The sequence below is a fragment of the Antennarius striatus genome, chromosome 15 (genome assembly GCF_040054535.1).
Source record: "Antennarius striatus isolate MH-2024 chromosome 15, ASM4005453v1, whole genome shotgun sequence".
NCBI lineage: Eukaryota > Metazoa > Chordata > Actinopteri > Lophiiformes > Antennariidae > Antennarius > Antennarius striatus.
Genome location: NC_090790.1, coordinates 10,833,968 through 10,849,026, shown reverse-complemented (window position 1 = coordinate 10,849,026; position 15,059 = coordinate 10,833,968). Strand labels below are relative to the sequence as shown.

General features: G+C 38.2%; 1 protein-coding gene across 2 annotated transcripts in view; it reads left to right on the top strand.

Annotated features, from left to right (window-relative positions):
• Nucleotides 1–15,059, top strand: part of LOC137608335 (rab GTPase-activating protein 1) — a 58,080-nt gene that overhangs the window by 30,953 nt on the left and 12,068 nt on the right. For both annotated transcript variants that reach the window (XM_068334632.1, XM_068334631.1), the window contains 9 exons: nucleotides 6,322–6,435; nucleotides 7,867–7,941; nucleotides 8,442–8,567; nucleotides 9,000–9,143; nucleotides 9,925–9,966; nucleotides 10,165–10,293; nucleotides 13,628–13,720; nucleotides 14,336–14,446; nucleotides 14,667–14,771. In XM_068334632.1, the coding sequence (XP_068190733.1) occupies nucleotides 6,322–6,435; nucleotides 7,867–7,941; nucleotides 8,442–8,567; nucleotides 9,000–9,143; nucleotides 9,925–9,966; nucleotides 10,165–10,293; nucleotides 13,628–13,720; nucleotides 14,336–14,446; nucleotides 14,667–14,771 (939 nt within the window). The remainder of the gene's footprint in view (nucleotides 1–6,321; nucleotides 6,436–7,866; nucleotides 7,942–8,441; nucleotides 8,568–8,999; nucleotides 9,144–9,924; nucleotides 9,967–10,164; nucleotides 10,294–13,627; nucleotides 13,721–14,335; nucleotides 14,447–14,666; nucleotides 14,772–15,059) is intronic.

Sequence of the window (15,059 nt, the reverse complement as noted above, 5' to 3'; positions counted from 1 at the left end):
CATAATCTTTACTTTTACATAATCCACCAAAGAACTTTCAACAAGATATCTAAAATACAAAATTTTGGCAAGAGGTAAAACAAATGTGTTTTTCTACTGAACTGTGTTGGTCCGATGATGCCTTATTGTTGTGAACATGATTGTTTCTCATTTTCAAAGGTTGTTTTGTTGCCTTGATTTTCAAGTGAAAATGTAACAGTTGAGGAAGTATCTTCCATTCTTTTTGGAGGGGCTAACTCATTGGTATATCTTTCTTGAGGGAACAGCATAGACGGGAAAATGTACTCATTTACAGAGAAGAAAATGCAGGTTATTCATAGATTATTCAACTACAAGCCTACTTTCAGCCATGAATGACCTCGACCTCTTTTTTGTGAAGAGTAATTAAAAAATGTTACTTCAGATACTCTTTAAAATTAATAATTTGCAAGTTTTGTTTCATTCATCTGTAAAATGAGGAATAAACAGCAGCAAACTCAAAACTATCTGCATGCATTCTGTGTAGTGTGTTTCATTGTGGGTGTGTGCATGTATGGTAGATTTCCATATCTGAGTCAGAGTGTTTATGGTGGAAGGATGCTAACTGAGCTATTAAATCTATTGCATTATTGCCCTCACACCATGTCCGTTGAGAATACTGTATCTTGCAAGTATGATGTGCATAGGTGGTAGATTGATGCATATGTTGCCTTGAAATATTTATGGGTGCTATCTGTGAAACATTGCCTCGTATGATCACCTGTCCTTATTGTCTTCTCTTGTACAGAAATGTTATGTTCTGAAAATGGCGTATTGAATGTCTGCTCATAGAACTACAGAACTTTTTTTTGTTGGTTTTTCTGTCTATTCACTGGTAATGAGATAAATGTTTCAGACCTATTAGTTTTAATGGAGCGTTTACTTATTCATTCACCATGATTGTCTTAACGACACAGACTAGACACAGACAGCTTTAATAGAATAAGCATTTCAATTAACTTGGACAGCTCAACACTAAAACATCACTGACTGCAGTTAATGGCACATTTTTTAAAATTTGATACCGTAACGTTTTTACCTTGACAAATTCCATTTTTACTTGTAGAAAAATAATAGTCTGAAGAATGTGTTACTGTGGTGGTGCTGTGTAGAGTCACAGAGTCATGATGGGTAGGGTTAGATAGAGGGAATGTAGAACCTGAGGCTAGCGTAGGAGCAATTTGTGGAATGTGTGCAGCCTTAAGGATATTTTTTGATGGGATACAATAATGACTGAGGACATACAACAAAAAACAATTTAGCAAGACTAGTTAAAAAATACTGGCACGCCATCTGTGGACAGTTCATTTGATTTTCAACACTAAAGATAAAAAGAGACAAGAGATGAGAGATTGAATTGGTTCCTAGCTCCCATAGGTACAGGCGTTATTATGTTTTCAGATACCCTAAACCACACGTGTCAAATGCAAGGCCCGGGGGCCAAATATGACCCGCCACATCATTATATGTGGCCCGTGAGAGCATAAAGGCCAGTGTCTAAAAATAGTCAAAACCATGCTTTGACCAGAAACTACACTTCCCACAATGCAGTAATTGAGCCTATTTTAACTCAAAACGTTTAATATCCTAACTTACGTTTGATGTTATTTTTCTTTTTAACTTGGATAATTTAGACCTTCATTGATGGAGTTCTATGGGTTTCATAACCTGACAAATTAAAAGAATTTGTTATTATAAAGCAACAAGCAAACATTCATTTATTTATAGTTATTTAATATTAAGGAGTACTTACATTTAGTTATATTTATAAGTTTTTTCTTTTGGTATCTGAGGCACATGGCTTTAGTTGCTGGAATAAGTTCACATGCAGCTAACAAGCGTGCGTGTTTTTTCAATGCCTCAGTGTAAACAAAACTTTACATTTTTTCTATATTCATAATGGAAAATATTAAATTGAGGAGTTTAATTTTAAATAACCAGTAAGACCGGGCAGCTTAGACCCACGGTTATGGTGCACTTTAACACACAGACACACAGTCAGAGAGGCATTTCCTTTTCTCCAGTCTGCATTTCTTTTTTGTCTTCATGCTTTTCTAAGTCTCAAAATAGGCTGCGCCATACCCCCACTCTAATGGGTCACCCGTGACCCAGTGGTTCTGAGAAACAAATTGTTATTGGGACTGACAAGTTCAACAACTAAACCTAAACCTCTTGCTAACATCCCACATGATGATTTGCATGTGTTTGTGTCCAAGATGAATGCTTACCGTGAACAATGATATACACAAAATAAGATCATTGTTGCGTAAGATCAAGACAAGCTGTAATTACTATTATTTTTCCATTACATAATGCTGAGTAGGTTACAGGCCTAGAGGGTATTGTTTCATGTACATTTCTGCACTGACAAAATAAATATCACCCTTGTGTCAATATCCTTAAACTTGTTTTGTACTAATTACTGTCTTACAGAGCGCTTCAGTTTGTGACGATGATGACAATGAACAGATCCTTTGGAAGATGTGTTTATAAGATGGGACATGTTTAAATGCTGACTGGCTGACCATCAAATAAAAACAATACATTTACAGAGAACCTTCGATAATTTGCCAAATATTGAATGGTTCAATTTGGTTCTTCAGAGATTAAATTGACTTGCTGCTTTGTTCACATGCTGTAATAGGCTGTAAAACTAGAGCACCACGTTTGTGAAAGTAGTTGGGCTGAAGATTTTGCAATGTTGACAAAGGTGCAGTTGGTAATTGTCAATGGGTTGAATTACAAAATAGTACAATGAAATAATGCAGGCCATTGTTGATGGGGTACATATAGCATTAAGGCGTTGTCAATATGATTCACATCACGTCTTACTTTGTATGCCGTCTCTGGTCTGATCAGATACATAGTTCACCCCCTGCTGAAACAGTAAACAAATGCACAGAAAGTAGGCCATGAGACAGATGAGGAAGATTTAATGATGGATGACGGTATCGTCAGGAAGCAGTGCTCTGGTTAGGTGGAGGAATGTGCACTGTTGAAAATTAATTATGTAAAGGAAATAATGTATTACCTGTATTTAAAAATAAATTAAAATGGTAGTTTTGTACATCTGTGAAGAAACAATAGCCAGCCGCTTATCTGTAAAACAGTATGTTTACCATCACACAGTTTTCTTCTCTACTTTAAGATTGAAAAATAAATTCTGAGGATGTTTAGGTTCTGGATGAAGATTTTATATCACCCTGTGTTCTCCTGGCATCTCGGCATGGTCCTGCAGGAGCTTAGAAATAATAACAGAATTACATGTCAGCCATTGTGTTGAATCAGAGAAAATCAAGGACTGAAACAATAGAAGGCTAGCTCCTTAGCCTTCCCACGGAAGCCCTGCTCCGGCACTTTATTTCTAGCTTAACGCACGCACGCACGCACGCACGCACACACACACACACACACACACTCTTTAAGTCTATGTTTTGTTTAACCCCAGTAGATTTTATTGTTTCGTCAAAAAGCAAATGCTCTGTGACTTGACTTCCTTTCAGTTTGTAGATAATTATTTGATTTCCACGCACCTCTACATGTACAGAACTTGTTAAAGTAAAGAGCGCTTTGATGCTTTTGTAATGTACAGAAACACTGGTAGTAGCTGTGGCTGTTTGATAGATGGTTAGATCTATGGATTGCTGATTGCTTTGAAAAAAATCTGTTGCTCAGCAATGAACATTATTTCTTTGCATTAAGGTTTTGTGTTTTCTCATAAAAATGCTTCATGCAGCTTGAGGCAAAAAAGGAATGTTGCGTGTTTTCTATATCGGGATGACGCACTGTCAGCATTCATTGTTGACATTATGTGTAAATTAGGTTTGACATTTGTTACATGTTATCTCAGAATATGTAATTTGATTGGACATTCAGAATGTCGTGAGCTCTTCGCCTCATATAACTGTTTATTTATGAGGATATATTCATATGCAGGTGTATTATCTTTTTTATTATTACCTTGGAACAGAGCTGAAGTACCTGTTAATTTCACAAACCTAGGACTAAGATTTATCTATTCATCCAACTCCAAGATTCACACTACATGGCAGATTTATTATTGTTATTACCATCATTATTATCATTATTATTATTATTATTGTCTTTTTCCTTTAGAATAGCACGATAGTCAAGCATTACACTAGCTGTAGCCTTATTATTATTCTCTCTCATATTCTTTTTCTAGCTCTCACACATTTCCGTCCAGCAGCACGAGACACTGGATGTGTTTTCTCTGCCCTCTCACGCAATCCTCATTCCAAACCTCATTTGAACTGAATAGAGACAGTTAGAGAAGGAAACTAATTGGCCATTATGCCAGAGGTCTTTGTATATGCTCTCAGCACTTCGGATAAGTATGACTAAATGGTGCTTGTATAAACATGGATCCTTATCATTGACTGAGAGACTGTAGCCCAGTGTAATGGGCCCCTCACATTGGTCCACTCCTCCCTGTGCTCTAAACTTGATCAATAACAGTGGCTTTTGCTTTCAATGAAGACCTTTTTTGGAGTGCCCTTTTAACCCCATCAGTGTCCTTGTGGGTTTAATTGGTTAAAAATTACAGGTGTTTCATGTTTTGGAATAACATTAATAGGAAGGAAGCGGAATAGATAAAATAATCAAAAACACCACAGGAACTAAGGATAATTTTAATGTAATTATTGAATGAACATTTTTAATTGTTGATTAATCTTGCAAGTATTTATTATGTGAATTTATTAAATATTTCAGCACTTTTTGGCTAAACAAACAAATAAAATTGCATCACTACTTTCAAGAGAAAGAGGAAATCTTTAAATAGGAGGAGTGAATCAGAGACCACTGACGTTGTGTTGAATTAAAGATTAATAACATATGTTATTATAGGTCAGCACCATATTGTAGTGGGGAGCGCTGTCACCTCCGGGGTCGAGTCCTTTCTGTGTGGAGTTAGTATGTTCTCCCGTGTCTTTGTGGGTTCTCCGACTTCCTTCCACCTTTATACAATTTAGGTGAATTGATCAATTCTAAATTGTCTGTCATTCCCCTAAGACACACACACACGCGCACACGCACACGTGTGCACACACACACACACACACACACACACACACACACACACACCGTGTTTTTCAGGGTGTGGTGGAAGTTGTGGAATGAGCTTTATAAAAAAAGTCCTCAGCCCTCTTTTGTTAGTCTCTGATCCCCATTAGCTCACTTTGTTTTAGCCTCCGTTTCTTCCTGCATTTATTCTTACACATTCACTTTTGTTGTTTAACCCTCTTCCTTTGTGGAAATTGGAACAGAAATGTTGAGAAGGGGAGAGGTATGATGATGGCGAAAGCAGCAAAAACACTTAGAAGGTAAAATTAGCTACAGAGGTAATTAAAACGATTTTGGCACCACAGGTGTTAATTTTTAAAAAAATAAATATTTTCCTTTCCTATTAGTGTAACTGTTCAGCCCAAAAGAGATATGTTTTAATTTGTATTAGAGCAAAGTATGTTCTTTAAAATAAGCCTCAAGCTCTCAATGTTCCTACCGTCCCTATTTAGAAACACTTTCCACTTGTATTACTTGTGTATGGTTTTTTATTCACACATCCACATATCTGGTCTTTATCCACCATCCATCTATAACACCCTCTGGACAAAAGGTCCATAGAAATTATTAACTCTGCTCCAATTCAGTTTGGCTTTGGTAAAATTGTGATGATGAAATACAAACACTTTCAGTCTGTTTTTATGTAGGCCAGTCTGTCAGAGGATTTCTGAATACTGATTTGAGTTAAATAATAGGGATCTACTGTGTTTATTTATTTGTCTACTGTGTTTATTTATTTAGGGGCGGCAGTGGTAAAGCGGGCGGTAGAGCAGGGTGTCCTATGATTTAAGATCGGCGGTTCGATTCCCGCTCCCGCCCCCCCCAAAAAAATACCCGAAGGTGAGCTGACAGTGGGAGGTGTCAGCTCATCTCCGGAGCACTGCCGAGGCACCCTTGAGCAAGGTGCCGTCCCCTTTACAAATTGCTCATTTTATGCGCACCAAGAAGGAGCTGCCTGCCACTCTACCTCTCCTGCATGCCTACAGGCCCCCTTGTGTGTGTGTGTGTGTGTGATACAGGGGCCTGTACTCACAAATATATATGTATGCATGCGTTTGAATCAGTAGCTAGAGTGTGCGTTCTTGATTTCCCTTTGGGGATCAAACCAGAATATAAAATTAAAAAAATAAAAAGATAAAAATTATGTTTTATTTTTCCAGTTTGATGTTAATGTTTAAACTCCCCCCCCCTCCAACCTTTTGTCTGTGTCATGGCTAGGAGTCCCCTCAGGACAGCGCCATCACCAGGGACATTAACAGGACATTCCCAGCTCACGACTACTTCAAAGACACTGGAGGAGATGGACAAGATTCCCTCTACAAGATCTGCAAGGTCTGACAAATTCAAACACACAAGAGAATATTTACGTCGACAGGGGCTGAATTTGATTGCAAAGCGTGTGTTCTTGTCAAGGAAATACTGTTTGATGTGGCATTAAGCTAACATCAAGTTATGCCAAGCAAATTCAATTTAAGAAGCGTCGGTGAATCATTCATAAAATTCAAAATAAAAATGAGCTTTGTGGATGGTAAGAGAGCTGTAAGAAGTGTGATTATGTCCTTTTTCTTTGATGTATCATTAATTTTTGGTCTTCCGTGTTCTAGTGGGTTTTATATCTCAGGACCAACAGCAAATAATAGAAATCTACGAGAGGAATAGACTCACATTTATCTGTGTTACATTGTAATTACATTCTTTGCAGTCAGTCTGATGGCAAAGTTTTGTCGAACTTTAGTGAGATTTGTCAGCACTGAAGTGGACTGATCATTAATTAACTGAGCAGCCAATCTGTTTCTGGGTGGTTCAGCAAGTTCGCCGTCCGTCTGGAAAAACCGCATAAGTTTCTAATCGAACAAACAATTACAAACACACACACACAAAGTCAGTTATGCTTCTTTCTTTCCCACTACAATGAACCTGTACACACACACACCACAGTTCCAGAATCACACATGAAGGATCTGGATGCAGTCGAAGTTTATTTATTTATTTTCTGTTTCATTCATTATGTATAATTGAGGTGAGGACATTAATCTCTACCCAGACAAGCACCTCCGCAGGTGTGTTTGAATAATTCAGTGGGCCCTCCCTTTCTTCTGTGCAGATTGATCCACACTTTGTCTGTTTGCCTTGTTCTCATTTGTGTTTGTAGCTCAGTAGGCCACCATTTCAGTTTCTGTTTCAGTCTGTTCATATTGACTCCTCTTCCTCAATACTAACAATTCACTTTCCTTTCTGTTTATCTGTTTTTTTAACAGTCTCTACTCATGGTTTATTTCTCTCTTAAATGCTTCTCTCCTCTAGGACTTTTTGTGGCTAATACCAGTAATGGGACTACTTCAAAAAACAGTCAGGTCAAAAGACTTTCTGGAAAAAAATTAAGCCTTGTGTAACCTAATTCAGGTTCTGATTTTCCCTTTAAATGTGAGGCTGTATTGAGTGTAACTTGAAGCTCTCTCTCTATCTGTCAAATACACCTGATGGGATAGGTTACAAACACCCAGAAAAAAGTGTCCAAAAAATGTTATTGTTTTTTTAAAGTTCCACTGACTATTATTTCACCACTTGATTATGTGTTGAAAATTCAGCTAATTTAGCTTTAGAACCTGTGTTTAATTCAGCTGTAGACGTTGGTTTCAAAGGGACGGAAACTTTTAGGCTGACATCTGTTGTGCAATGTTTGTTTTCCCTCATCAGGTTTTGAACTCACTGTGGAACTTGTGGCCTAATTGTTTTTCCCATTTGCTTTGTCGTCTCCTTCAGGCTTACTCTGTTTACGATGAGGAGATTGGATATTGCCAGGGACAATCATTCCTGGCTGCTGTGCTGCTGCTGCATGTGAGTATCACACATCAGCAGGGTACATCTGAAATCTTTAGCTTTTCAGTCCATTTCAAGGGCTCAGATGAACTGTTTTGTTTTCATTTGATACTGGCATTTTTTAATATTCTGCGATGCTGAAGGATCAGCCCTGACGCATCTTGAATGAAATTTAGCTTTGCGGTCTCTTCAGTGTGGGATCTGATGTGAACTATACATTTTGAGAAGACTACAAATGCCATGTGGATGTTAAATATTTCCTTCATTTCAATAACATATCTTTAAGGTGTTCATTTACTGGCTTAGAAGAGTCCCTGCAAATCATGAACACAGTAATACTGCCTCCCAGTGGACAGACACTGTCAGTGACTTCAAAACAAATAGATACTTTATTAATCCCGGAGGAAATAAAGACCAATTTCAGGCAGTTCATTACTATGCATTATATTTTGTATTTTTGTTGTATGAAAAAGGTTATCTTTAGAATCAGGAGCTTAAAATCTTTTGGTGTTCTTCAGATGCCGGAGGAACAAGCTTTCAGTGTGTTGGTCAAGATCATGTTTGACTACGGCCTCAGAGACCTTTTCAAGCAAAACTTTGAAGATCTGCACTGCAAGTTCTTCCAGCTTGAGAGACTCATGCAGGTGTGTGTGTTACATATGTTGATAGACTTTTTTGCTTTTTTTGGAATTGGTTGATTTTACTCTTCACCCTTGACTCTGGATTTGTTCAGTGTCTAATCCAACTTGTTGTTCTTTCCAGAACAGAGGTCTCAAACTCACGGCCCATGGGCCAAATGTGGCCCCGTGGGTTGGTATATTGTGGCCCATAGGACAGTGTAAAAATTCAGTGTTAGTGCAGCCTGTGTGTTTTCAACTTTACTGCATTGTGCATGTTGTGTTTTTTCGTCTTTTAATTAATTGCCACTATCTATTTGGATGATTTGTTATCAAGAGAAATCTGCAAATTAAAGATCAGCAAGCAAGGCTCTGCCTCCTGTGGCCCCCTGGTTACTTGAGTGAGACCCCTGCTCCACAACCTTGCAAACTTGTTTGTTGTCTCTCTGTCTTAAACAGGAATACATACCAGACCTGTACAACCATTTCCTGAATGTGGGTCTGGAGGCTCATATGTACGCCTCTCAGTGGTTTCTCACCCTCTTCACAGCCAAGTTCCCTCTTTACATGGTCTTCCATATCATTGACCTGCTACTTTGTGAGGTTTGTAATATCACAAACTGGATATAACACAAGCATGCTGTCGGCACATTTTATTTTAAATTCCACAATTGCGATTAATTCATTTTTTCACCTTAATGACACATTCAGAGGTAAAGAGGTGGAGTAGCTACAAAATCCTGAACTTCTGTGGAGAAATTTTACATTAAAAGATCTGATGATCCTCCAACTCCTGACAAATACTGTTAAAGGAGGAGTTGGAGACACTGTACACTTTAAAATATAAAAATATGGTTAAGGAATACCATAAAAGCAACTTAGCAGTCAAATAATTGGTCTTAATATGAAAATAACTGTTTTGTTCTTTTTATACTTTTACTTATAGGACATCAAGATGTGTCTTTGATGATGACTTTGACCTTGAGAAAACTAGGTCAAGGTCAAATTTCAACTTTTGTTCAACTTTTTTGCACATATCTCAGGAACTGAATAAGATAGAAAGACGAAACAAAAGGCGTTATATTCAGGGAGGCAAGGGGATAACAATTAAATCACAACCTCGACCTTGACAAACTAGGTCTAGGTCAAATTTTCACTTTCATACCTTTCTAGGTTACACATCTCTGAAACCTGATGAGACATAATCACAAAACAAACATTTTCAAGAAGCCAGAGGCTAAAAAATGTGTAGGTCAGGATAAAATCTTGAATTCAGAGGTGTCGCGGGATGTTGCAGTCTCTTACTTCCTTGTTATTATGTTAGATTATTCTTACAGTGACTCAGTTATGTAGAACTAAATTAAAAATATATCCTCATTTGCAGGGCATCAGCGTGATCTTCAACGTAGCCTTAGCCCTTCTGAAGGTAAGATTGTCCAGATATAACCACACACATAACCATGTAGTGGCATTCTGTATGTTTGGGTTTTTTTTGAATGCGCTCTGGCTTCTCTTGAGTCCTGAATATTGACTCCATCACTGGTAGTCATGCCGGTTATGCTGTGTAAAAGGAAATAAATGTCATTTTGAATGCCCTTGAATATGTGCCTTTTCTGTTCCTCAGACATCAAAAGATGATCTTATCCAAACAGACTTTGAAGGAGCTCTCAAATTCTTTCGGGTCCCGGTTCCCAAGCGGTACCGCTCTGAGGAAAATGCAAAGAAATTGATGGAGCTGGCTTGTAGCATGAAGGTGAGTTTAGAGAAAGAAGACAGAGCTTTATCTGAATACTGGAACCTGAAACTCAGTGAACTCTTTTGAGTTTAATCAGATTTATAATGAAAGAGGGTGCTGCTCCTTCCACACCACTAGGGGACACTGTTGAGCTTTAATGTGAAGTTTAAGGGATGCAGAAGACACGAAGGTTTGAACCAGAATTTTTTGCCAATTGGTTCGTTCTGAACAGAAACCGTTTTATAACGTTTCTGGTTTTACGTTCCACCCACAAATTGACCTTCCTGAACCGGTTGAAACAAAAAAAATATAGTTCCCGAACCAGTTAATAGCATTCCATGTTAATACAAATAGGTAGGTGGCTTTAGGACTTTTAAATTGGAAATTAAGGTAATTAATTTACGTGCTGTAGTTATGTCCCTACAATAAAGTGAACAACAGCACTGTTCCAGTTACAGAACAGAGGATAGAGAATCAGAGGGAGACGGAGAAGCTGCGACAGCTTATGATGCGACAAAGTTTCAAAGCTTAACAGTTTCAAGGCCGTCAGTTTTAGCGCATAGTCTGGGGAACTCAGCATTGAGTAAATGACAGGAAGTGATGAGGTCAGATATTTTTTCATGAACGAAAAAACATACATTGTTTTGACTAATTCTGTTCCAGAACTTTAAAAAAAATATAAAGTTTTTGGTTTCATTTTCTTCCTGGCAAAATGAAAAAAAGTTTCTAGTCCTCATTTTCGTTTTCCATGAACCGGTTCAAAGCCCTGGCGGACACACACCTCTTTTATTCTTAAAGAGAAAGTTCAAACCAAAATCAAAAATTCTTGTCTCTCATCTTACCTCAGTGCAGTTTATTTTATGTACTTATTTTATTTATTTATCTTGAGCTGCTGTGTTTTGGACACGTCAGCTGTAAAGATTTCTGCCTTCACTTGGATATAATGAAAATAGATTACACTTGGTCAAAACACTGTAAATACATTTGAAAAATTCAGCAGCATGTTGTGTTCCCAAAATCACTGAACTGCACGGCATCAATCCACAGAAGTAGGCATACTTCCACTTAATGACGAGAGGCTTGTGTTTTTGGCAGGGCAGGTGCAAACATTAATGATGTCCTCCTCTGCTATCTTTAGTACCTGGGAAAAAAAGACGAGGAGACAGTTTTTGCCTCTTTGAGTACCACAAGGGAAGTGCTACCTTAGTTCCTCATTTGAAAGAAGGCCGACACACTCACACCTGTGTCCTGACCTGTTTACAACAGCCTGGCCCACTTTGGAGGACCCGACTTTGAAATAACTTTACTTTGAAGGGCAGAGATATTTATTAGCACAAACTCTGTACAGGCGCCAGCAGGGAGAGAGATTTTTGCTTCCTGCTCCTCGGTTCACAGGCAGGCTACAAAGAGGGAGACATAAAGAGTTCCCACAGTGGAGAAAGAAATGATTGGAACTACATCGAGGCAACTGGACTTGCTCTGTGGCCTTGACGACATACAATTCGGTGTTCATCATGGGAGCATCTGCTCTGAACATAAATTATGAGTTTGAGCTGATGAGGCCTCTCAGAAGCATATTGTTATCTTTATATGCTTCTTTTGGAAGAATGGATAGATGACGGATAGAGGGATAGACTTGACGGAAGCACAGAGCTCTCTGAGATGCTAGATGCTTACAAAATGCTACAGAATTTCTTTATATTATTTATTTTTCCACCCCAGAGATTAAGGTCAAAATCTGGTCCTTGACCCTCAGAACTGTCGACTCTCTCCTCCCCAGTTTCACCACCCACATGGTGGAATTCACACAAAAATGTTAAAGCGGACTCTTGGTAATAACGATGCTAATTTAAAAGAGGAAGTGTGATGTAAGTTCACTATAAATTGAATATATCTTTTGCACGAATCTGTGACAGAGACATGTTGGGGTGAAACCGAGGTCATTATTGTTGTTTCTGTTTGGACTTGTGACAATTACTTACTCTTCTCGTCTGCCAACCTTTTGACTTATAAAATAGTAATGCAAATTGTGCAGGGACTTTGAATTTAAATCGTGGATAGATACTTTTTTTGTTTACCTGTTCTTGCAGTGAGGCTTGGCAGTCATTTTTTAATTTTTTTTTTTTTTTTACAGGTGACCAAAGAATGATAAGCAAAGCCACTAAGAGAGATCAGGTGGTTTCGCAATGTAAACTTTTTTAGCTGCTAATGTACTTTACAAAAGCAGTGTGCTGATGGCACTGCACAGATAATCTGCTAATTTATAATTAATCCAAGGCTTGTAGGCTGAGGAATTACTGCTTGTTCTTTCCTCTGGTTTGTCGTTTAAAGAGCCTAATGCGTAATCGAAGGTAGTCAGAGAGATAACCGTTCACACTTTCACACGAACACATGCGGTGGCACAACATATACTACAGACAACATATACTGGTCATGCCATCCCAGATCTGCCAGCTTTATTAGGTGATGAGTGCCGGTAGCATTTGGATTGTCTTATTTACTGCTGCTTAATGTCAACCACATGACTCTTAACACACACCTGCACACACACGCATGCAAAGACAAGTTTGCATGGATGCTGCAGCCGTATTTACATGCATACAAATCCGCTGAATGGACAAACAACTCTTGTATACAGTGTTGGTTGGCTCCCTCTGTCACGCTAAAAGTCAGGCACATAGTGTTCATTGTACAGTAGCCATTTCTATTAAAAAGCCCAATGTAAGGCAGTGGCCAGGCTCTGAAAAGCCTGTTGAAGGAATCGCTTGAATGCAATGTTTCTGCAAACTTCAGGTTTGGCAAGAATGTGACTAAAGGTATGTGATTAAATGGGACATTGTTTCCTGTGATCAGAGATGTCCCACTGACCTTGAACTCTGCACACTGAACCTCTACAAATTTTTGTTGTAGAAAGAAGCGGGTGAAGAGCGCCTACAAATTGGACCCTGAGAATTTGCATATTTTGCTCAAATCTGTGATTGGTGTACTGTAACTGTTGAAGAAATGTAATTTTTCTGCGAATATATTTTATCACATTTTATAAAATGTCTTTCTAAAGCTGTAATTCAGCAAATCTTGATTTATTATTTGGTTTAATCACTATTTGGCTCATATTTCAGGCGGAGCAGATGAATCTAATGTCTATGATTCATATTTCATTGCTAAAAAATTCCTGGACTCACCTAAATTTGCAAACTTTAACTTTGCTTTTGTCTTACATGTAATTTATGTTAACATCAGACAAGCATTTAATCAATTATTTGTTTAATATTTCTTTTTCCACTGCTTGAAAGATATTTTAAAGACAAGTACATTTTGTGATTTGCTTTTTTGTACTCTCACTGCCAAACAGATCAGCCAGAAAAAGCTGAAGAAATTTGAGAAGGAATACCACACCATAAGGGAGCAGCAGGAGCAACAGGAGGCCCCTATCGAGAGATATGAGGTAGGGATGAGTACACAACTTTTCTTTGAGCACATTTGTTTGTTATTTGTGATACAGAATTCAGGGACTTTAAACATATGCATGTTATGATTGGTTTCTTCAATTTTATTCTTTTTTTTATTTTTACATATTTTGTGACAGTTACTTTTGTTCTCTCACCTACAATAGAGGAAATGGTCTGTACACATCAGCTCAAATGGAGCTTTTTCCTGCAGTGTTTCAGTTAACATGTTTTGTAGCTTACATATTTTTCTCAAGTATATAGGCTCAATGTGTGTTAACCTCGAGCCTGCTCGTCATCTCTAGTGTAATATTACACATGTGTGTCAGTTTTTAAATTAGCTATGTGTCTGTGTTAATGATGAACAGGTTATACCCTGTTAAACATTAATTTTCCACCTGAGCACAGTTTAATTTTATACTGGCACAATCTCATTCTGTGTCACTGCTTTACTTTTGAAAATGCACAGCTAGGAGGAGATGCTCACTCTTCATTATGTACTTGGTCTTCCTGTGCTTCTGTCTTCACTTTCCTAACTTTTTTCCATTAAAATACTAGTATTGTTTTTTTCCTGTTCCTCTTGTTCACCTTCTCACTTCTGTGACTCCATCAAGAGGGAGAACCGGCGACTGCAGGAAGCTAACATGCGTTTGGAGCAGGAGAATGATGACCTGGCACACGAACTAGTCAGCAGCAAGATAGCCCTGCGCAAAGACCTTGACAATGTAAGCCAAACAGGAAGTGCATGTATGTGTTAGTTTTGTGTGGGCGTGACAAAGTATCTTCAGGAATTTGAAAGGACTTTCAGTGTAAGGCTACCTTTAATTTATCATTGTGCAGAGCTGAAATGCCTCGAAATTGTGAATATTTGTGGATTAAAAACATGTTACTGAGCTTTCATTTTTTTAGTCTTGCCAGAAAATAATGTGTGTGTGTGTTTGCCAGGCTGAGGAGAAAGCTGACGCCCTGAACAAAGAGTTGCTGCTGACTAAACAGAAACTAGTGGACTCTGAGGACGAGAAGAGACGACTGGAGGAAGAGTCTGCACAGGTTAGAGTTTTTAAAAAAAAGTGCTCCTTTTGTTTTCTTTGAATTTTCTGTGCCATGCAGGGTGGAATGAAGACAACTGAATAGTTACTGATGAAGATCAGGATGTAGGTTGCTATCAGTATTGTTATAAGCAGTTTGGGTCTAAATGAATCGTTCATCTGCATCATTGTAACTAAAGCATGTGATTAAAGCCTGATCCGCCCGATGACGTACAGTCCCTGTGTCTAGCATGTGTTGGTGGTGGAAATGGTGACGATCCTGTGACTCAGGAGCTGTGTTTAAAGCATT